The sequence below is a fragment of the Ranitomeya imitator genome, chromosome 1, assembly GCF_032444005.1.
Source record: "Ranitomeya imitator isolate aRanImi1 chromosome 1, aRanImi1.pri, whole genome shotgun sequence".
NCBI lineage: Eukaryota > Metazoa > Chordata > Amphibia > Anura > Dendrobatidae > Ranitomeya > Ranitomeya imitator.
In genome coordinates this window covers 201,037,141-201,059,239 of record NC_091282.1, presented here as the reverse complement: position 1 = coordinate 201,059,239, position 22,099 = coordinate 201,037,141, and the positions used below count along the sequence as shown (strand labels likewise).

At 45.5% G+C, this 22,099-nt stretch overlaps 1 protein-coding gene across 1 annotated transcript in view; it reads right to left on the bottom strand.

Annotated features, from left to right (window-relative positions):
• The window catches only part of DMXL1 (Dmx like 1), a 230,094-nt gene that overhangs the window by 11,495 nt on the left and 196,500 nt on the right, over positions 1-22,099 (bottom strand). Inside the window, exons 38-40 of the mRNA XM_069753398.1 lie at positions 21,561-21,688; positions 12,394-12,486; positions 11,518-11,609 (exon numbers count right to left, since the gene is read on the bottom strand). Coding sequence (XP_069609499.1) covers positions 11,518-11,609; positions 12,394-12,486; positions 21,561-21,688 — 313 coding nt within the window. The remainder of the gene's footprint in view (positions 1-11,517; positions 11,610-12,393; positions 12,487-21,560; positions 21,689-22,099) is intronic.

Here is a 22,099-nt window from a genome sequence, read left to right as displayed (position 1 = left end):
TAGGTCCAGAATGGGTCTTACAGTCCCGTCTTTTTTGGGGACCGTAAACAGATTGGAATAGAATCCTTGAAATCTTTCTACCCCTGGAATGGGAACAATGACCCCGTTGGACTGAAGAGACTCGACTGCTTTGAATAAGGCCCTTAGACGGGATCTTGAACTGGGAAGACTGGACGGAAAAAAACGGCTTGGAGGGAGAGAGAGAAACTCTATTTTGTACCCTGAGACCACCAGTTCTCTCACCCATCTGTCGGATACGACTGACAGCCAGGACTGATGGAACAGAAGTAGGCGACCGCCTACCCTGTTGAAGACGCCATGAGGCTGCCTCCAGTCATTTAGCCGAAGACCGCGGATATCTAGATCCCCTAGATCTTGATGGTTGATATCGCATTCTTGCCAATGGATTGGCTCTATATGAGACCTGGTGCTCCCTGTCTTGGTTAGACCGACTTGGAGGACCTGAGCTTGGGGCTGCAGACCACCGGGTGTTACGAAAGGATTTAAACCTTGCTTGAAATTGGCGACGAAAAGGTTGCTTAACCCTTTGTTGTGGAAGGAAATTACTCTTTCCCCCTGTGGTATCAGATATAAGTTGATCCAACTTTGCGCCAAATAATCGGCCACCTTGATAAGGAAGGGATGTAAGGGACTTTTTTGAAGTAGAATCCGCCCGCCAATTTCGCAGCCATAGAGCCCTTCTGATAGCGATAGCATTTGCAGCTGCCAATGCTGAACAATTTGCCGCATCCAAAGATGCATTAATCAAATAATTCCCAGCCAAGGATATCTGATTAGACATCTCTATCACTTCTACAGGAAACTCCCTATCCTGAAGAGCTTTAGTGACGGACTCTGACCAAGCTATCATAGCTTTGGCAACCCATGTCGCCGCAAAAGACGGCGCGAGGGCTGACCCTGAAGCCTCAAACACCGACCGAGCTAGACTCTCTAAGAGCCGATCAGTTGGGTCTTTAATAGCGGATCCATTAGGAAGAGACAACAGTGTGTTAGAGGCCAAACGGGACACGGGAGGATCCACAGAAGGAGATTCTGCCCATTTTTTACAAATTTCGGGAGCGAAAGGATACCTGGTACCCAGGGCCTTCTGGCCTAAGAAACGTTTATCCGGTCGCTCCATGTGACGTTGAACTAGATCCTCAAACTCAGGATGAGAAGAAAACACCTTATGAGGTTGCTTGAATCTTTTAAAAGACACCTTATGACCTGAAGGTAGGGTGGCTTCATCCTCTACTCCCAAAGACTGGTTAACGGCCTCAATGAGACTGTCAACTGATTCCTGATAATCAGGAGCTTCTAAATCAAAAGACCCTTCAGAGTCAACGTCTGAACCATGTACACTCACTTCCACAGGTGAGGGAGACCGAGAGACGGAATTCACAGATGCACCCGATGGACCGGGAGACGCTGTATGGGTACGCTTCCCCCGCGTCTGCCTAGAGGGAGTACGGCCCCTGCAGGCCGGAGGGTCATGAGAATCGGAGGATCTTCCCGAAGCAGATGGATGAATGTCCCCGACAGGGGCCTGAAGGGACTGAACTGCCTTTGTTAGGGACGCTATAGATTGCGTTAAGGATACGACCCACTCAGGGGGAGATGCCGCAGTCTCAGATACAGGCATACCCGGCAGAATAGCAGGCGGGGGCTCCTGGACGCGTTCGGGGTCACAAGCCTCACAGAAGTGGCTAGTTTGCGCATGCGGAAAAGAAGCCCGGCAAGTAATGCATGAGGAATACAGGACGGAGTGAGACTTAGTCCTTCTAGACATGACTGACTATTGCTGCTGCTGCTGCTATGAAACTCCTTATGGGCCACTGTGTCTAGAGCAAAAGACTGCTGTCAGGCTGAGGGAAGTAGCACTTACCCCAGTCCTGTGTCCCCGTCGGTTCTGAGCACCAAACTGACCGAGCTCTGAGCAGAGAAAACCTCCCTTATGAAGATCATGAAAGGGGGAGGAGCCGCCATAAGGGACGCGCAGAAGGCCAAAGCAGGGGACTTGATTTTCCCCATACCTGCTCTCTCCTAGAAACGCTGGGAGCGCGAAACCGGAAGTACGCGACGGCGAAGGGGGCGGAACTTCCGCCCACAACCTTGCTGAAACTACAGCGACCATGATGCAGCGGGCCGCCTAAGAAAAGGACGCTAGGGGCGGAACTTCCGCCCGTGATCCTGCAGGAAGACTACAGCGACCATGATGCAGCGGGCCGCCGGAAGAAAGATGCTAGGGGCGGGACTTCCGCCCGTGCTTTAGCTATGATGGAACCGGCACTGCACTGAGTGTAGCATGGCGATTTACCACCTGAGACCGCGCGATGAAGCAGGAGCCCCCCCCCCGCAGCCTCTGACAACACGCAAGGTTAGAAAAGAGGCATACACATGATAAATATATATATATGTATATATATATATATATATATATATACACGTATGGGAAAGGACGGTGCAGGCACCCTAGCTCCTTCACCTTTCAAAAGGTGAGGAGAGGGACCGTCTGCCTCCTTTAAGCACCGTAGTCAAATGCATTGGTGATCAAAGTGGAGGCTGCACGGACAATGCATGAATGCCTGTACAACCTAGGGTTTCGTTACCTCAGGGTGGTCAGGCTTTAAGTCCGGCAATCCCACGTTGCGGGAAAGGCTACGTGGAGGCGACACTCACACGTGCTCGCCCGTTGTTGGTTTGGGGAGATCGGACCCCTTCAAAAAGGTCCGTCGCCCCTGTCTTATCTTCAAGGTAGAATGAATCTGGGAAAACCCAGAGATGTGCCTCCTACGGACACTAAGCATAAACTGGAGCTGTCAGGGCCAGTGTCAAGGTGTATACTATGGAGGAGGAGCTAACTTTTTTTTTTTTGTCTACTTAGTGTCAGCCTCCTGGCGGCAATAGCATACACCCACAGTCCTGTGTCCCCCAATGAGACGATGGAGAAATTACCCAGATGACTTAGCGGTCTCGCGAGACTGCCAAGTCATCTGGGTAATTTCGCCATGCATCACTGGCAACGGAAGCTGGCGGCAGCCTCGCACGCATCGGGACAACTTCGGTGGATGCCGGAGGATGAGTATATAACAATTTTTTATTTTAATTCTTTTTTTAACAGAGATATGGTGCCCACACTGCTGTATACTATGTGGGCTGTGTTATATACTGCGTGACTGATATATACTACATGGGCAGTGTTATATACTGCGTGGGCTGTGTTATATACTATGTGGCTGCTATACACTACGTGGCTGCGCTATATACTACGTGGCTGTGCTATATACTACGTGGCTCTGCTATATACTATGTGGCTTTCTGTATTATATAGTACATGGGCTGTGTTATATACTACGTGGCTGTGCTATATACTACGCGGCTGTGCTATATACTACGTGGCTGTGCTATATACTACGTGGCTGTGCTATATACTACGTGGCTGTGCTATATACTATGTGGCTTTCTGTGTTATATAGTACGTGGGCTATGTTATATAGTATGTGGGCTATGTTATATACTACGCGGGCTGTGTTATATACTACGTGCCTGTGCTATATACTACTTGCTTGTACTATATACTACATGCCTGTGCTATATACTAAGTGGCTGTGCTATATACTACATTGCTGTGCTATATACTACGTAGCTGTGCTATATACTACGTGGCTGTGCTATATACTACGTGGCTGTGCTACATACTACGTGGCTGTGCTATATACTACGTGGCTGTGTTTTATACTACGTGGCTGTACTATATCCTGCACCCCGAACCCCCGACATCCAGCGTCCCGAACCCCTGACATCCTGCGACCAATCAGCGACAGATGCAGTCCAGCCGCAAATTTAAACCACGCTTCGCTGATTGATTTGTCGCGGCCGGTCGCGACCAATCAGCGATATTGGCACGGGATTTAAACACCGCTTCGGTGATTGGTCGCGGCCGGCCGCGACCAATCAGCGACAGACGCAGTCCGGCCGCGAATTGGCACCAGATTTGAACCACGCTTCGCTGATCGGCCAGCCGGGCGCGACCAATCACCGATATTGGGGCGGAATTGCTGCTTGAGTGGAGTGTGCTCTAATCCCCGATGGGATGGGCTGACTTCTGACTCGGTATGACTCCTGAATGGTGGAACGAATCCACCTGGTTATAGTGGCCTTCAAAGCGGCAAGACCCTTCTTGTGACCTTTTGGGAGAATGAACAGGGCATCTGTTCTTCTGAAGGATGCTGTCCTTGAGACGTACCTTCGCAGAGCTCAGACTAGGTCCAGAGTGTGGAGAGCTCTTTCAATGTTGTGAATCGGAGCCGGACAAAAGGAAGGAAGAACAATATCCTTGCTACGATGGAAGGACAAAACGACCTTTGGCAAAAAGGAAGGCAACAGCCTGAGGACAACCTTGTCCTTATGGAAGTTAAGGAAAGGTGCCCGGCAGGATAAGGCAGCTAATTACGAAACCCGTCTGATCAATGTGATTGCCACAAGAAAGGAAAGTGAAATGTCCTGAAGCGGTTCAAAGGGCGATTCCTAAAGGGCACTTAGCACCAACTTGAGGCCCCAAGGCTCTAAAGGCATGCGATAGGAGGAGCGACATGTGATACTGCCTGAAGAAAAGTCTTAACCTGGAGTCTTAACGTGGTGAGTCTTTGAAATAAGACAAATAGAGCGGAGATTTGGCCCTTGAGAGAGCTAAGTGCCAGCCCGGAGTCCAGACCGACCTGTAGAAACTCTAGAATGGTGGGGACTGAGAAGACGAGAAAAGAAAGACCACAATCCTGGGTTCCCCCAGCGAAGACAGATCTGGGAGAAGACTTCCGGATGGAGCTCCCATTTCCCCGAAATGAGACCCTGACAGCTGAGAAAATCCGCAGTCCAGTTTTCCACTCCTGGAATGTGTACCACTGAGATCACTGAGTGGTTGTTCTCTGCCCATCGAAGTATGTGAATTACCTCGAACATGGCCGTCCTGCTGCAGGTACCCCCCTGATGATTGATGTATGCCACAGCCGTGGCATTGTCTGATTGGATACGGATGGGGTGACCCGCCAGAAGATGTTGGAAGTGCTGCAAAGCCAGATGAATAGCAAGGACCTCCAGAACGCTGATCGGTAGCTTAGATTCCTGAATTGACCAGTGGCCCTGAGCAGTGTGGTGGCAGAAGACTGCTCCCCAGCCCGAAAGACTGGCATCGGTAGTCATTACTAGCTATTGAACGGGTAGAAAAGACTTCACCCGGTTGAGGGAAGAGTTCAATGTCCACCACCTGAGTGTGTTTGACTTGCAGGGATAAGCGGCACCTTCGGTCGAGGGAGAAAGGGTTCCTGTCCCAAGCTGACAGAAGGGCATGTTAAAGGGGACAAAGGTGCAGTTGCGCAAAGGGGACCGCTTCCATTGCAGCAACCATCTTTCCTAGTACCCTCATTGCAAACCGGATGGAGTGAGGGGTAGACTGACTAAGATCTTGGGCTCCTTGATGAAGGGCTAAGATTTTGTCTGGAGGGAGAATTACCAACCACCGAGACGAGTCCAGGGACATTCCTAGAAATGAGATCTGGTGGGCTGGGACCGGAGAGATTTTGCTTAAGTTTATCAACCAGCCCAGGCGAGAAAGGGTATCACAAGTAATGCGAACGGACTCCGCGAAGTCGGAAGGACAGACCTTTGATCAACAGGTCATCCAGAAGGGGCAGAACGATCACGTCCCTAGAGTGCAGGATGGACATGACAGCCGCCATGACCTTTCTGAACACTCTGGGGGCAGTAGCAAGGCCGAAGGACAGGGCCGTGAATTGAAGTGCTGTTCGTGAATGGCAAAGCGCAGGCATCTCTGGTGAGTGGGAAAGATTGGAATGTGCAAGTAAGCGTCTCGAATGTCGATTGAGGCCAAAAATTCCCCTTCTTCCAGGGAAGTGATAAAGTAGAGATTCCATGCGGAAATGACGGACCTTGACAAAGTTTTAGGCTGTGTGCACACGTTGCTTATTTTTCGAGTTTTTTTTTTTTTGCATTTTTTCGCTATAAAAACGCTATAAAAATGCATAAAAATTGCATACATTATGCATCCCATCATTTAGAATGCATTCCGCCATTTTTGTGCACATGATGCGTTTTTTTCCGTGGAAAAAACGCATCGCGGTAAAAAACGCAGTACGAGGGGCGATCCAAAAGTAATGATAATCAATACTAAACACAATGAATATAGTCAAAAAATAAATTTATTTTTCTACATAGTCTCCTAACAAGTCTATACATTTAGTCCATCTCTTTTCTAAACTTAGAATTCCCTTCGAAAAAAATTATTGATCTTGACCCTCTCTTCGATCTGCCAATACAACTTCTTCAACTTTTTTCACGTTTTCTTCATTGAGGGACGTGGATGGGCGTCCTTCACGATGGTTATTTTCCGTCGATGTTCTTCCCAGCTTAAATTCCTTGGCCCAGCGTGCAACTGTGGAATATGGAGGAGAAGAGTCCCCCAATGTTTCCACCAAGTCGCTGTGTATGTCTTTGGTAGTCATTTTTTTCAAGCAGAGGTATTTGATGACAGCTCTGAGCTCGTTTTTTCCATTTTGATGTTCACTCCTCGGCAGTTCATATTCAAATGAATGTAGCTCCCAGGAATCGTGGTCTATTTAAGTAATTTTTTTTTCCTGGACTAGTGGGTACCTAAGAGAGAAGAAAACATTTTATTTTAAATTTTGTGTGCAATAGAAATAACCGATTATCATTACTTTTGGATCGCCCCTCGTATGTTCATTAATTTTGTGGATTTTTTGCAAATTTCCCACTATATCATTGCATTGGGAAATCCGCAAAAAAAAGTGTCAAAAACGCAGAAAAAAAGCGAAAAAAAGCATGCAGATTTTTTGCAGAAAATGTCCTGTTTTGCTCAGGAAATTTCTGCAAGAAATCCTGAATGTGTGCACAGACGAAAAGGGTTGAATAGAAACCCTGAAACCTTTTGCATTCTGGGACCAGGACAATTACGCCATTGTGACGCAGTGCATCTTTGGCCCGGGAGAACGCTTTTGCCCTTGCCTCAGAAGAGGGAGGAACGTGAAGGGGAAAGCGTAGCAAAGTCAATTTTGTATCCGGACGACACCATATCTCTGACCCACTTGACGGAGACGACAGAAAGCCAGACCTGATAAGAGAAGTAGGCGGCCGCCTACCCTGCCGGTGTGGACCGGATAGTGCTGATCGTCAGTGTGAGGAAAATCTCTAGGACCTCAACTCAATCTTTAGGCCTCAACTATTTGGGTCGGGACTTCCAATGCTGGTTAGGCCTGTACAAGTCCTGAGTTCCTCCATCTCTTCGTGGAGAATGTCCTGAACCGGACGAAGTAGCGGTAGTGGCCCAGCTTGGAGTGGAGCGAATGAAACGGAAATGGATTTGTTGCCATCTCCGAAAGGGACGCCCGAGTCTCTATTGGGGAAGGAATTTACTTTTTCCTCCCGTAGTATCCGAAATGATCTGATCCAGCTTTTCTCCACATAAGCGACCGATTTGATAAGGAAGGGAGGTGAGAGACTTTTTTGAAGCAGAGTCTGCCTTCCACTCTCTGAGCCATAATGACCTTCTGATAGAGATGGCATTGGCTGCTGACTAAGCCGCACAACTGGCCGCATCCAAAGATGCATGTACCAGGTAATCGCCTGCCCAGGAAATTTGGTTGGCAAGATGCGCCACCTCTGGAGGAAGGTTACTATTCCGAAGTGAATTAGCTAGGTCTCTGACCAGAAAACCATATCCTTAGCTTCCCATGTTGCAGCAAAGGATGGATAGAGGGCCGAGGCCTCAAAAGCAGTCCGTGGGATTTCTGATGGATGAGCCATCCGACACACACAGGAGAGCTTTGGATGCTAGGCGGGATACTGAGGGGGGGGGGTCTACTTTTCAAAATTGAAAAGTAAAATAATAAAGAGTTTTGGGTCTGAATAGCAGACCTGTCCGTATACCTCCTAGGGACACTAAGCAAGAACTGGTTCTCTGGGAGCCAGCATGAAAGTGTATACTGCAGGGGGGAGCTAAATTTCTTAGTAATACTTCATGTCAGCCTCCTGGTGGCAGCAGCAAACACCCATGGTCTGTGTCCCCCAATGAGGGTAAGGAGAAAAGGATACTTGGCTTCATGAGGCCTTTGTCCTGTCCGGGCGTTCTCTATGCTTAATAACTATGGCACTAAATTCCGGATGAAGAGCCAATGCCTTATGAGAGCATTTAGTTCTCTTAAACGACAAGGTCTGATCCGGTGCAGAGCGGGAATCTTTCTCAACCTTTAAAGCCTGGTTGACTGCCTCAATAAGCAAATCCACTGTCTTCTGAAAGTCTGGCAATCCCGATCTAAGGAACCATCAGATTTGCAGTCAGATTCGCGTTCGCTACTGAACTCTGGAGAGAGAGAGAGAGAAACAGAGCTGTGAGGCGACAAGGCACGTGTCTGCTCAGGAGATGTGCTATGGATCTGTTTTCTAGGTGCCTGACAGCTTCTGGAGTGCTTTCGGACCCTGCTAACAGACTGCTCCCAGCTTGGGGAGGATTTGACTGCATCAGTCCTGCAAACGCTCCGGTCCCCCGAAGGATCACGGAGGAATTCAATCGCTTTGGCCAGCGAAGCCATGGATTGAGACACTGACGAAGCCCACTCATGGGGACTAGGTACACTGGGCTCGGTGGTGGCAGAGGGCTCCTGAGAGCAGTTTGGGTCACAGGCATTGCAGAGCGGTGAACTCTTAGCTTCAGGAAACGCAGATTGGCAGGAGAAGCATGAAGTAAAGAATATAGCCATAGTCTTGTTAGACTTTTTGGACAGGGGCAGCACGGTGGCGCAGTGGTTAGCACAGCAGCCTTGCAGCGCTGGGGTCCTGGGTTCACACCCCACCAAAGACAACATCTGCAAAGAGTTTGTATGTTGTCTCCGTGTTTGCGTGGGTTTCTTCCGGGTACTCCGGTTTCCTCCCACATTCCAAAGACATACTGATAGGGAATTTAGATTGTGAGCCCCAATGGGGACAGTGATGATAATGTGTGCAAAAACTGTAAAGCGCTGCGGAATATGTTAGCGCTATATAAAAATAAAGATTATTATTATGCCTTAGGCTGGGACATGATGTATCCTTCTATGTGGCCCTATAATATTAGGGGTTGCAGAGAAAGGATACTGCTGAGAAAAGAAGGGGTTACAGCAGGGAGGAGGATTTATTATGCAGCGCTCCCTTACCCAGGCCTGTGTCCCCGTTCCTCCTGCATCTCTCCAACTGCGTGGCCCCTGCACTGAGAACACTTGTTGCCGGTCCTGATATCAGCTAGTGTGTCCTGAGGCGGTTTGGGGGGAGAAAGATGGCCCCCGAGATCTCAGAGGCGCTTCTCGTGCTGTGCGAGAAGCACCAGGACTGGTGGGCGGGGGCTCCACATTGCATCATCGCATGAGCGGAGATAGGGGTTGCGGCCTATTACAGGGCCGAAGCTGGGGACTAAATTTGCGGTGCTGATGCAGGAAGGGGCCGAATGCAAGCCCCGCCGCCAAAATGGGTCCCCCCTAACCAGCGCCGCCCCAGACCGCCTGAAAGGAGCCCTCCAGCCCCGGCACTCACTGCATTTTCCCATAGACGTGTACTAGCGACGGATTCATCTGTCGTGCATTGGATCCATCGGAAAATAACGTTCCGTCGTGCGGAGAAAACGTTCAGAGTAACTGCCCTGTGCTGCCCGTCGTCGGCCATAATGGAAGCCTATGGACGCAAGATCTGTCACTGACCGTCACACTCAGGAATCCAGTGACTTATCACGTTTTTCCCCTCTGAGCATGCCTGGAAGAATCAATCTCTTTCTCTCTCGTCCCCGGACTATTCCCGGCAGTTTCTCCATTGAAATTGTGGCAACAGCACAAACGATGCATCCGTCATTACACTGGATGCGTCACACTCGTTTTCCACGACGACGCAAGTGTGAAAGAAGCCTAAGGCAGCTTGCTGCAGGTCCTCCTGTGCTGCTGCTGGTTTGGACGATGCAGGGATAAGGGGTAAAAACCCTCAATCCACCAACCCTTTAGTAGGGAGGTGGAGAGGGACCGTCTGCCTCCTTGTACGATCCGCTTTAACAGTGGTGGTGCAGTGGGGGCTGCTCGGACGCCACGAGGAGGGCCTCTGTACATCCAAAGGGTTAATCGCCTAGGATGGGACAGGGCTGAATGTACGGCTATAGGCCTGGCTACGGAAGAGGATACGTGGAGGGGACACTCCATGTGCTCGTCTGTTGAAGGTGTGGGGAGATCGGTGCCCTTGAAGGGACCCGTCGCCCCTAAATATCAGCTCAGGTGTGGCATCCCACGACGCCCGGATACGGAGAGGCGACACTCTCCATGCTCGCCTGTTGATGGTTCGGGGAGATCGGCGCCTTGAAAGGATCTCTCGCCCCTTCGTCCATTGTAAAAGATAAAATCAAAACAATGTAAAAATGTAAAAAATAAAATAAAAAGAGTTTTGGGTGTGAATAGCAGACACGTCCGTGTGCCTCCTACGGACACTAAGCAAGAACTGGTTAGCTGAGAGCCAGCAGGAGGGTGTATACTGCAGCGGAGGAGCTAACTTTCTTTGTACCACTTAGTGTCAGCCTCCTAGTGGCAGCAGCATACACCCACGGTCTGTGTCCCCCAATGAGGCGAAGGAGAAATATGCTTATTTTCTGTCCATTTCATTGCAAAGAGTAAAATATGCAGCAATAGCTACAGCATAAAGTGACACGTTCACGCTGCAGATTTTCAGTGCAGAATGTGACTGCAATTTCTTTAAGCCTAAAATACAATTGTAATACACAGATTTTAAACCCACTCTGTATCTGATATGCGGTAACGTATCTTAACAATAAATTAATAAAAAATATATACAATAAGTTATAAAGGACTTCAGTTTAGGGATTTAGATTGCCAAGAATGAAGTTTCATTAATGAAAACTTTCTGTCCTGTAATCTTTACAGAAGTAACATGAAACTGCAACTCCACCTCTGGCAGCCAAAAGTAGGGAGTAGTAGGCCGGGATTACACATGCGAGAAATACGGCCGAGTCTTGCATGTTAATACCCGGCACTGCCGCCGTCACTCAGGAGCGGAGCGTGCGGCAGCATAGCAATACATGTCGGCAGCAATGCCGGGTATTAACATGTGAGAATCGGCCGTATTTATTGCATGTGTGATTCCAGCCTTACCAGGGCTTTAGCTACGCTACACAGAACAGTCATTACCGCCAAACATGCATAACTGTAAATGCAGACTTTTTTTTGTCTTCCCATCTATCAGAAAATGTTAAGGTAATCTGTAAACAAGAAGGAAGCAACAAACTCATTTCTACAAGACAAATACTGCATTGAAGGCTTCCCTTCATTTCAATAAAAGAAGACAGTGTCTTAGTGGAAATACGACGCTGTATTTTTAAAAAGAAAACAGGATTCCTTAAGAGTAAATCCGGAGTGGCTTAAAAAATACCAAACACATACATGTATGAAAATAGTTTCCAATTACCTGTTATCACTTGACTGCCCGGCTGTTGCTATCAGAGAAGATGAACTTATGAAAACAAAATCATTGGCGGTTTTGTTATGACATTGCCATGTCTATACAAACAAAAAGAGAAAAAATAGCTTGCATGAGGTTTATAGAAAAATACAGAAAGAGAAAAAAGCCTTTGGTTACTAGTCTACATTCAGCATAGAGCTTGTATGTCCATTTCACATTTGCTGTGTTTTTTTCACAGGTACTTCAGTTGCCTCTTACAGACCTGTGTACACAGACTAAATTCAGCCAAATCTGCCAATATTGGCAGGATCGGCCTCCATTCTAATGCATATTGGGGCCCCTCGACTGACAGATAATGGGGAAGGGCAGGATCTGGCCTGATGGATATCCATTGCACTGTAGCACGGACGATTCTTTTGTTCTCCAGGAAATAATCTGCTGCAGAGGAGTCTGACAAATGTCTTTCATAGAGAGCAGAAGAGCATCCGGGCGAGACGGGCGTTCCCATGTGTGGAGCAGTTGGGGAAGATAGCTGTCAAGGTAAAGATTGCTCAGGCAACCGCCGTCTGATGTGCACGTTCAGTATCGGATGGGGCTGCCAAAGGCCCACCAGTATTATTTATTTTGGGGGGCCAATGTTCAGCTTTATGCAAATATTACATTACCCTCATCCACATATTTACCCCTGCTTCTATATAATAATAAACTGGTAGTTTGGTAAATGAATGAATTGTTCCCTGGTGGTCAAGTCTGAGCCTGGGTATGGGGGCCCTAAACTCTTAAAACATCTGGTGGATGAAGAAGGATTTGGGTGCTGATAATCTATATAGAGTGCTGCATTATATATGCAGACTATGAGCAATGAGGAAAAAAACAAGTTACCAAGTATGGCTTGGCCGGACCCCCAGTAGTTGCACTGTATTTCCAGTTGGTCTGATACAGACTGATAAATCCATCAGCATCAACAATTCCAAACTGTAAAAAAAAATTAAAATAATAAATTTGACACATATATTGATAGCTGCAGATTTAGCATAGCCAAAATAGTCATATCACTCTTGTAGATTGCAAAGCTTGTACATGGCGGTAATGCTGATAACCGTGAGTTATCATTGCAATAGGTTGAGGAGTTGTGCCAAGTGTGTAAAGCGCCACTCCAGAGTTTTGTTTCCTATTGCAGCGCCGGAGTGGTGCTTCTAATCTAAGGTCTCCTCTAGGGTTGAGCGACCTTGACTTTTTTTAGGGTCGAGCCGGGTTTCGCGAAACCCGACTATCTCAAAAGTCGAGTCGAGTGAAATCGGCCGATTATGGCGAAAATTCGAGCATCGACCGAAACACGAAACCCAATGCAAAGCCAATGGGAATTTAATTTTTTTTTTTTTTTTTCTCTCTCTCTCTCTCCTCCGTCCCTGAACTGAAAAGCTGGTGTTACACATTGCAAATCGCTACAGCGCACAAGCGACAACATGGCGATAGGTCTTAGGGGCGTGGACGCCTATGTCATCACTCTGCCCACGCCCCTTCATTGGCTGAAAAAAATGGCGCCAAGCGCGTCATACGAAACGCGACTTTGGCGCGAAAGTCGCGTACCGCATGGCCTACCCCACACAGGGATCGGGTCGGGTTTCATGAAACCCGACTTTGCCAAAAGTCGGCGACTTTTGAAAATGAACGATCCGTTTCGCTCAACCCTAGTCTCCTCCCCTTACTCTCATACTCACCTGTCTCCATCTTCACCTTTTATCACCACTGCTCCCGTCGGTCTCCTGTAGTTTCTGAACTGCTGAATCGCTGCAGTGTTTCATGGAGTAGGACAGAGGTCACAACGAAATACAAGTCTATAAGATCCTTCTTGTTTCTCTCATAGACTTGTACTGAGAGCTCGTAACATAGCTTCTGACCACAGAGGCAGAGTAGAAGACAGGGGGCTGGGACCTTTCAATAGAAGCACCACTCCAGCGCTGAAAAAAAAATAACCAAAATGCCGTAGTGCTGCTTTGACTTCATGTCTATGTGCTAAGAAGTCACAAATGAGTTCTGTATATATACATAAGTAAATTAATACAAATGGGGTCCAAAACAAAAAAAAAGAAAATGGCACTTCAAACAATAATAAAATTGTAAATTTTTATTAAATGAAGGATAAAACAAGCAGTAAATGCAGAGAAGTAGTAATAGTAGCAGCAGAGCGCCCAGTAGAGGGGGTATAACTAATGTATCCTAAAGAAAAAATATAATATATGCATCAATAATGTAATGAAAAAAATATAATGTGCAGTAACTATGTAATTACCACAGGCAAAGAGTTACAGCTAAAATATTTATATGGAAACAGGAACACATGGGCTACTTGCACAGTGAACAAGTCTGTATGATCATGTTCACACACCACCAAGAAACCTGAAGACACAAAAGAGAATGGTAAAACCAAAAACACTCAGTTTGAAAAAATGTTTGCAGTAATCCGCAAGTAGAGCAGCTTAGTATACATTTTTTGCAAAAAACGTATCAACCAAATACCCTGTTATTTACATCTTTTACTAGCACTTGCGGATTACTGCAAACATTTTTTCAAACTGAGTGTTTTTGGTTTTACCATTCTCTTTTGTGTCTTCAGGTTTCTTGGTGGTGTGTGAACATGATCATACAGACTTGTTCACTGTGCAAGTAGCCCATGTGTTCCTGTTTCCATAATTGTTCTCTTGTGTCTACAAGACTGGGGAGTTCCACCACTCCTCTTGGGCTAGCTGCACAAAAGCTGTTCTGCCCTGTATGCACACATGGATTTTTCCTCTCTGAACCCTGTTCACACAGGTAATATACAGATGATCAGGTTTTTAAATACATCAGATAGGGATTGCATACATTAGTTAGGACTGCTCTGATAAGGGTATACCGTGAAGATTGGTAGAGCAGCTTAGTATACATTTTTTGCAAAAAACGTATCAACCAAATACCCTGTTATTTACATCTTTTACTAGCACTTGCGGATTACTGCAAACATTTTTTCAAACTGAGTGTTTTTGGTTTTACCATTCTCTTTTGTGTCTTAAAATATTTATATACTGTACATAATTGTCTAAGGGGTACTTCTGTCTGTCTGTCTGTCCTTCTGTCACGGTTATTCGTTCGCTGATTGGTCTCGGCAGCTGTCTGTCATGGCTGCCGCGACCAATCAGCGACGGTCACAGTCCGATTAGTCCCTCCCCTACTCCCCTGCACTCACTGCCCGGCGCCCGCTCCGTAATTCCCTCCACTCACACAGGGTTAATGGCAGCGGTAACAGCCCGCGGTGTAACGCACTCCGTTACCGCTGCTATTAACCCTGTGTGTCCCCAACTATTTACTATTGATGCTGCCTATGCTGCATCAATAGGAAAAATATGTCATGTTAAAAATAATTAAAAAAAACAAAAAACCTGCTATACTCACCCTCCGCCGCCTTTCTTGCTCCTCTCCACGCTCCCGGGACCGCTCCATTGCAAGCGGCAGCTTGCGGTCCCAGGGCTGGTGTGGGACAAGGACCTGCTGTGACGTCACGGTCATGTGACCGCGACGTCATCATAGGTCCTGTGCTCACACCAGCCCTGGGACCGCAAGCTGCCGCTTGCAATGGAGCGGTCCCGGGAGCGTGGAGAGGAGCAAGAAAGGCAGCGGATGGTAAGTATAGCAGGACTTCAACGGGCTATAGGTGAGTATATGTTTTTTTTTTTTGTTTTTTTAAGTCTCCATACTACGTGACTCTGTGCTGGGCAACATACTACGTGACTGGGCAATATACTACGTGGCTGGGCAATATACTACGTGGCTGGGCAATATACTACGTGGCTGGGCCATATACTACGTGGCTGGGCCATATACTACGTGGCTGGGCCATATACTACGTGACTGGGCAATATACTATGTGCTGGGCAATATACTACGTGGCTGGGCCATATACTACGTGACTGGGCCATATACTACGTGGCTGGGCAATATAGTACGTGACTGGGCAATATACTACGTGACTGGGCCATATACTACGTGGCTGGGCCATATACTACGTGGCTGGGCAATATACTACGTGACTGGGCAATATACTACGTGACTGGGCCATATACTACGTGGCTGGGCAATATACTACGTGACTGGGCCATATACTACGTGGCTGGGCCATATACTACGTGGCTGGGCAATATACTACGTCAATGGGCAATATACTACGTGGCTGGGCCATATACTACGTGACTGGGCCATATACTACGTGGCTGGGCCATATACTACGTGGCTGGGCAATATACTACGTGGCTGGGCCATATACTACGTGACTGGGCAATATACTACGTGGCTGGGCAATATACTACGTGGCTGGGCAATATACTACGTGGACATGCATATTCTAGAATACCTGATGCGTTAGAATCGGGCCACCATCTAGAAGAAATTATAGCTGCCATTCAAAAGCTGCCCGGACAAAAATTAACTACATGCCACCCTGTGGTCTGCTCTCATAACAATGCTGTAATTCATCTACATAGGAGCGATCTAAGCATGGCTTCTATGTAGCAGAGCCGATCAAGTTGTGCCAGCTTCTAAGCCTCCCATGGAGGCTATTGAAGCATGACAAAAGTAAGAACAAAATCTTTTAAAAAATATGAAAAAAAAATATATATATATATAAAAGTTTAAATCACCCCCCTTTCACCCCATTCAAAACAAAACAATAAAAAAATCAAACATACATATATTTGGTATCGCCGTGTTCAGAATCGCTTGATCTATCAATAAAAAAAAAAGGATTAACCTGATCGCTAAACAGCGTAGCATAAAAAAATTCAAAACGCCAGAATTCAGTTTTTTTTGTCGCAGCGACATTGCATTAAAATGCAATAACGGGCGATCAAAAGTGGTATCATTAAAAACGTCAGCTTGGCACGCAAAAAGTTTGGAATTTTTTTTCACCACTTACATAGACATGTTTGGTGTCTACGAACTCGTAATGACCTGGAGAATCATAAAAGCAGGTCAGTTTTAGCATTTAGTGAACCTAGCAAAAAAGCCAAACAAAAAAACAGTTGTGGGTTTGCACTTTTTTTGCAATTTGACAGCACTTGGAATTTTTTCCCATTTTCTAGTACACAACATGGTGTCGTTCAAAAGTACAACTTGTCTCGCAAAAAAACAAGCCCTCACACGGCCATATTGACGGAAAAATAAAAAAAGTTATGGCTCTGGGAAGAAGAGGAGCGAAAAACCAAAATGCAAGAAAAAAAAAGGCGGCGTCTCTAAGGCGAACAGACATTTTTGGATTTTGCAGCACATGCACTTTATATAGCTTTAACATTTTGTTTGGATATTCAAATAACGTTTGCCTAATTTTTTCATGACACATTGGGCTTTGTATCATTTTTCTATTCACTTTATTTTTTTGCTGTTATTGGGGAAAATGTAAAGAAAATAGGAAATTGTGTCTATTTTTCATATTCTTTAATGACCACAAAAAAAAAAAACAGTAAAAAACATTTTAAGCTGTGTTCCCCTTTACAAAGAAATTATTTTTACAAATGGAACATTTTTTCAATGATTGCAGGGCTATAAATAGCAGAGCTTGCAGGGCTCCCTAGGATCCAGCAGCTCTGGTTTATTACCTTCATCCAGCGATCACATCATCACTGGATCAACACGTTAGGGCATGTTAGGTTAGGCTATGGGTTGAAATAGATGGACTTAAAGTCTTCCTTCCACATTAATTAATAACTATGTTACTAGGCCTGTGGGAAGTAGCACTCTCAGGCTATGTGCACACGTTCAGGTTTTTTCCCGTTTTTTTCGCAGTAAAAATGCTATAAAATCTCATTAAAAACGCATACATTATGCATCCTATCATTTAGAATGCATTCTGCATGTTTTGTGCACATGATGCTTTTTTTCCGTGAAAAAAACGCATCGCGGTAAAAAAAGCAGCATGTTCATTATTTTGCGGATTTTCTGTGTTTTTCCCGCTATTCTATGCATTTGGGAAAAAACGTACAAAAAAACGCACCAAAAACGCAGAAATGTACGGTTTTTGTCAGGAAAATTTCTGCAAGAAATCTTGACGTGTGCACATACCCTCAGTCCTTCCCAATCTGTATACACAGGCCTTGTACAGTGATGTTTATATAGTTGTCGAGAAGGTAGATATGTTAATAACCCATCTCTGTCTTCTCCATGGGGAGTGAGCCTGTATCTGAAAGTCGACGAATCCCCGGCCCCAAAAACTGCATGATCTACCGAAAACGGATTAGGCCTCTTTCACACATCAGTTTTTTAGAATCAGTCACAATCCGTCTTTTTTAGAAAGAAACGGATCCAGCAAATGTTGCTGCTTGATCCGCTTTTTTCGAATAGACTTGTGTTAGCGACGGATTGTGACGGATGGCCTTCCGTTTCGTCTGTCATTTGACAGATCTATCGTAAAGTCTTTGTCTGTCGACCGGAGACAACGGACATAACGTTTTTTGTGTACGTCGAAAAGTCGGACAGCGACGGATCCTGTGCCGTCCGTCGTTGGCTATAATGGAAGCCTATGGGCGCAGGATCTGTCGCTGTCCATCGATGGATTCCGTTTTTTGAAACTGAGCATGCCTGGAAGAATTTCTATTCCTTTAATTTAACCAATTATTCCATTCAGGCAATCTCTCTCTCTCACTCTGCACTGATGTTTTAGAATGTCAGATCAGAGTGAAGTGTAGTTCAAGTCTGGATAAGGAGAGCCTGTCACTTGCTGTAAATATGGTGTAAATACTATTTTCTTGAGGATTACAGGTTTATTTTTTGTTCCCATGCCACTCACTTCTTGAGATATTGCCCATTCTTCCCTGTATGCAAGACAGGACTTTTAACCCCTTAATGACCCCAATACGTCTTTTAAACCCCTTCACCCCCTTAGCTTTTTCCGCTTTTTCATTTTCGTTTTTTGCTCCCCTCCTTCCCAGAGCCATAACTTTTTTATTTTTCCGTCAATATGGCCATGTGAGGGCTTATTTTTTGCAGGACGAGTTGTTCTTTTGAACGACATCATTAGTTTTACCATGCCATGTAACAGAAAACGGGAAAAAAATTCCAAGTGTGATGAAATTGCAAAAAAAGTGCAATCTCACACTTGTTTTTTGTTTGGCTAGGTTCACCAAATGCTAAAACTAACCTGCCATTATGATTCTCCAGGTCATTACGAGTTCATAGACACATAACATGACTAGGTTATTTTTTTATCTAAGTGGTGAAAAAAATTCCAAAGTTTGCTTAAAAAAAATAAAAAAAAAAATTGCGCGATTTTTCGATACCCGTAGCGTCTCCAATTTTCGTGATCTGGGGTCAGGTAAGGGCTTATTTTTTGCGGGACGAGCTGGCGTTTTTAATGATACCATTTTGGTGCAGATACGTTCTTTTGATCGCCCGTTATTGCATTTTAATGCAATGTCACGGCGACCAAAAAACGTAATTTTGGCGTTTTGATTTTTTTTCTGGCTATGCCATTTAGCGGTCAGGTTAATCCTTTGTTTTTATTGATAGGATCGGGCGATTCTGAACGCGGCGATACCAAATATGTGTATGTTTGATTTTTTTAAATTGTTTTATTTTGATTGGGGCGAAAGGGGGGTGATTTGAACTTTAATATATTTTTTATTTTTTTTTATATTTTTAATCACTTTTTTTTTTTTTTTTTTTTTTTTTTAATTTTGGCATGCTTCAATAGCCTCCATAGGAGGCTAGAAGCATGCACAACTCGATCGCCTCTGCTACATAGAGGTGATGCACAGATCACCTCTATGTAGCAGAAATGCAGGGTTGCTTTGAACGCCGACCACAGGGTGGCGCTCAAAGCAATCGGCCATCAACAACCATAGAGGTCTCAAGGAGACCTCTGGTTGTTATGGCAATGCACTGCTGACCCCCGATCATGTGACGGGGGTCAGTGGTGCGAGCGGGAGCGCTAGTTAGATGCCGCTGTCAGCGCTTGACGGCGGCATTCCGCTCGCGCTCATTGCGCGCACATGTCAGCTGTACAAAACAGCTGACATGTCGCGGCTTTGAGGTGGGCTCACCGCCGGAGCCCACCTCAAAGCAGGGGATCCGCCAGCTGACGTACTATTCCGTCAGCTGGCAGAAAGGGGTTAACTGACCTGATATATAAGAGAATAGCCTACCCATACAGCTGACAATCCAGCAGCTGTCGGCTGTACACTATAGCTGACAACTTGCTGCATCAGCCATGATCAATGTTTGCACCTCCCAAATCTGTTTAACCCCTTAGATGCTGCTGTCAATAGTGACTGCATCATATAAATGGTTAAGAGAGTGTGGGGGCTTCCTCTCTATCCCAATTGGTTCCCTCAGATCATGATTAGTGTAGTCCTGATGTTTGCGATGGCAATTCATGACCAAATAGACCTTAGAGCCTGACGGCTGTTGCAACCTGTTCAGAAGTTAGCGGCATTTAGGTATTAAAAAAATACACATTTTCATCTCTGTCATGCCACTTTGCATTAATTCCTGAAAATAGCCTGAAGGGTTAATAAACTACGTAATTGCAGTTTTCAGTATGTCGGGGGTGCTGTTTTTAAAATGGTTATCACTTTTGGAGGGGTTCCCAATATATAGGAACCATAAAGTCACTTCAAACCTGGATAGGTCCATAAAAAAAATTTTTTTTGAAAATTTCCTTGAAAAAAGGAAAAATGACTGCTACATTTTTAAACCTCCTAAAATGCTAACAAAATAAAATAACATTTTACAAATGGTGCTGATGTAAAGCAGACATGTGGGAAATGTTATTTATTAATGTTTTGCTGTGGGGTGACTATCTGGATTAAAGGGATAATCAAAGTTTGAAAATTGCTAATTTTTTAACATTTTTCGCAAATTTCTGATATTTTTTATAAATAAACACAAAACATATCAACCTAAATTTATCATTATCATAAAGTACAACATGTCACGAAAAAACAATCTCAAGATCAATGGGATTTGTTGAAGCATTCCAGAGCTATTATCACATAAAATGACACTGGTCAGATTTAAAAAATTTTGTTCCGTCACTAAGAGGTTAAGTTAAGTGGGAGTGGTCCTCAATTTTTCTTTGTTGATGTTTGTTTGCATATCTCACCAATTGGCTAATAAACCAGATTTACAGACAGAAAGGTGAGGACCATATCTCAGGATTGAGAGGTGCAGGAATAAAAAATGGACAAGTCCAGAGAAAAGTGGTAAGAACTAGTGATGAGCGAATATACTCATTACTCGAGATTTTCCGAGCACGCTCGAGTGTCCTCCGAGTATTTTTTAGTTCTGAATGATTTACATCTATTAGCCAGCAAAACTACATGTGGGGGTTGCCTGGTTACTAGGGGATCCCCACATGTACTTATGTTGGTTAACAGATGTAAATCATTCAGCTGCAGCGATGAAAACTAAATCTCCGAGAACTAAAAAATACTCGGAGGACAACCGAGTGTGCTCGGGAAATCTCGAGTAACGAGTATATTCGCTCATCACTAGCAAGAACACAATGCAAAAAAAATTACATATTAAAGGGAACCTGTCACCCCGTTTTTTCAAGAAGAGCTAAAAATAGCGTTAAATAGGGGCAGAGCTGTGCTTTACATTAGTGTATTTTGGAGCATTTATTCCCCACCTATGCTGCCAAAATACCTTTGTAAAGTCGCCGTTTTGGGTTGTCACTCACGCTGGTCAGGTTATATGGGCGTGGTGACAGCGCTGTTTCTCCCCCAGATCTCCGTTGGTGGCGTAGTGGTATGCGCATGTCCAAGTGGCGAATCCACGGCGCAGCTTCAAGGAAAATAGCGCGATCTGTGCTATTCAGCCGTTTATCGGTGGGCGCAGCCATCTTTGTGAGGCCGCGCGTGCGCAGATGGTTCTTCTCGGCTTCCCGGGGCTTCAGGAAAATGACCGCGGGATGCCGCGCGTGCGCAGATGGCGATCTCGACGGCCATTTTCCTGAAGCCGAGTTTGCATTTTGGGACCCCATCTATCAACTAGATTTTTATGTCACACAAAAGAAGTATTACCTTGTTCCCTTGGTGGTTAAACTTTATGCGAGTTATTCTGGAATTTCCTCCTGTCCTGAAGCAAGTTATTTGTTGAGCGTGACCCCATTCAAACATTCTTACGCTGCCATCTTGAGCACCAGTGAGATCTACATCAACATACAAATGATAGGAAATTGTTACATAAATAGATGGGGTCCCAAAATGAAGAAAAATAGCAGCAACACTCCAAATGTTGGTGAAAAAAATCCTTAGTCCTTTATTTTACAAAGAATTGCATGGACAAGGTTGTGCGGGCTAGGACAAGTGCAGATTATGCAGAAAAGAGAAACAGGACGGTGGCCGTTTCACGTTATTCACGTCTCCACGGGTCCAGATGGAAGCGTGAATAACGTGAAACGGCCGTCGTCCAATTTCTCTTTTCTGCATAATCTGCACTTGTCCTTGCCCGCAGAACCTTGTCCATGCAATTCTTTGTAAAATAAAGGACTAAGGATTTTTTTCACCAACATTTGGAGTGTTGCTGCTATTTTTCTTCATTTTGGGATTTCTTCATGTGG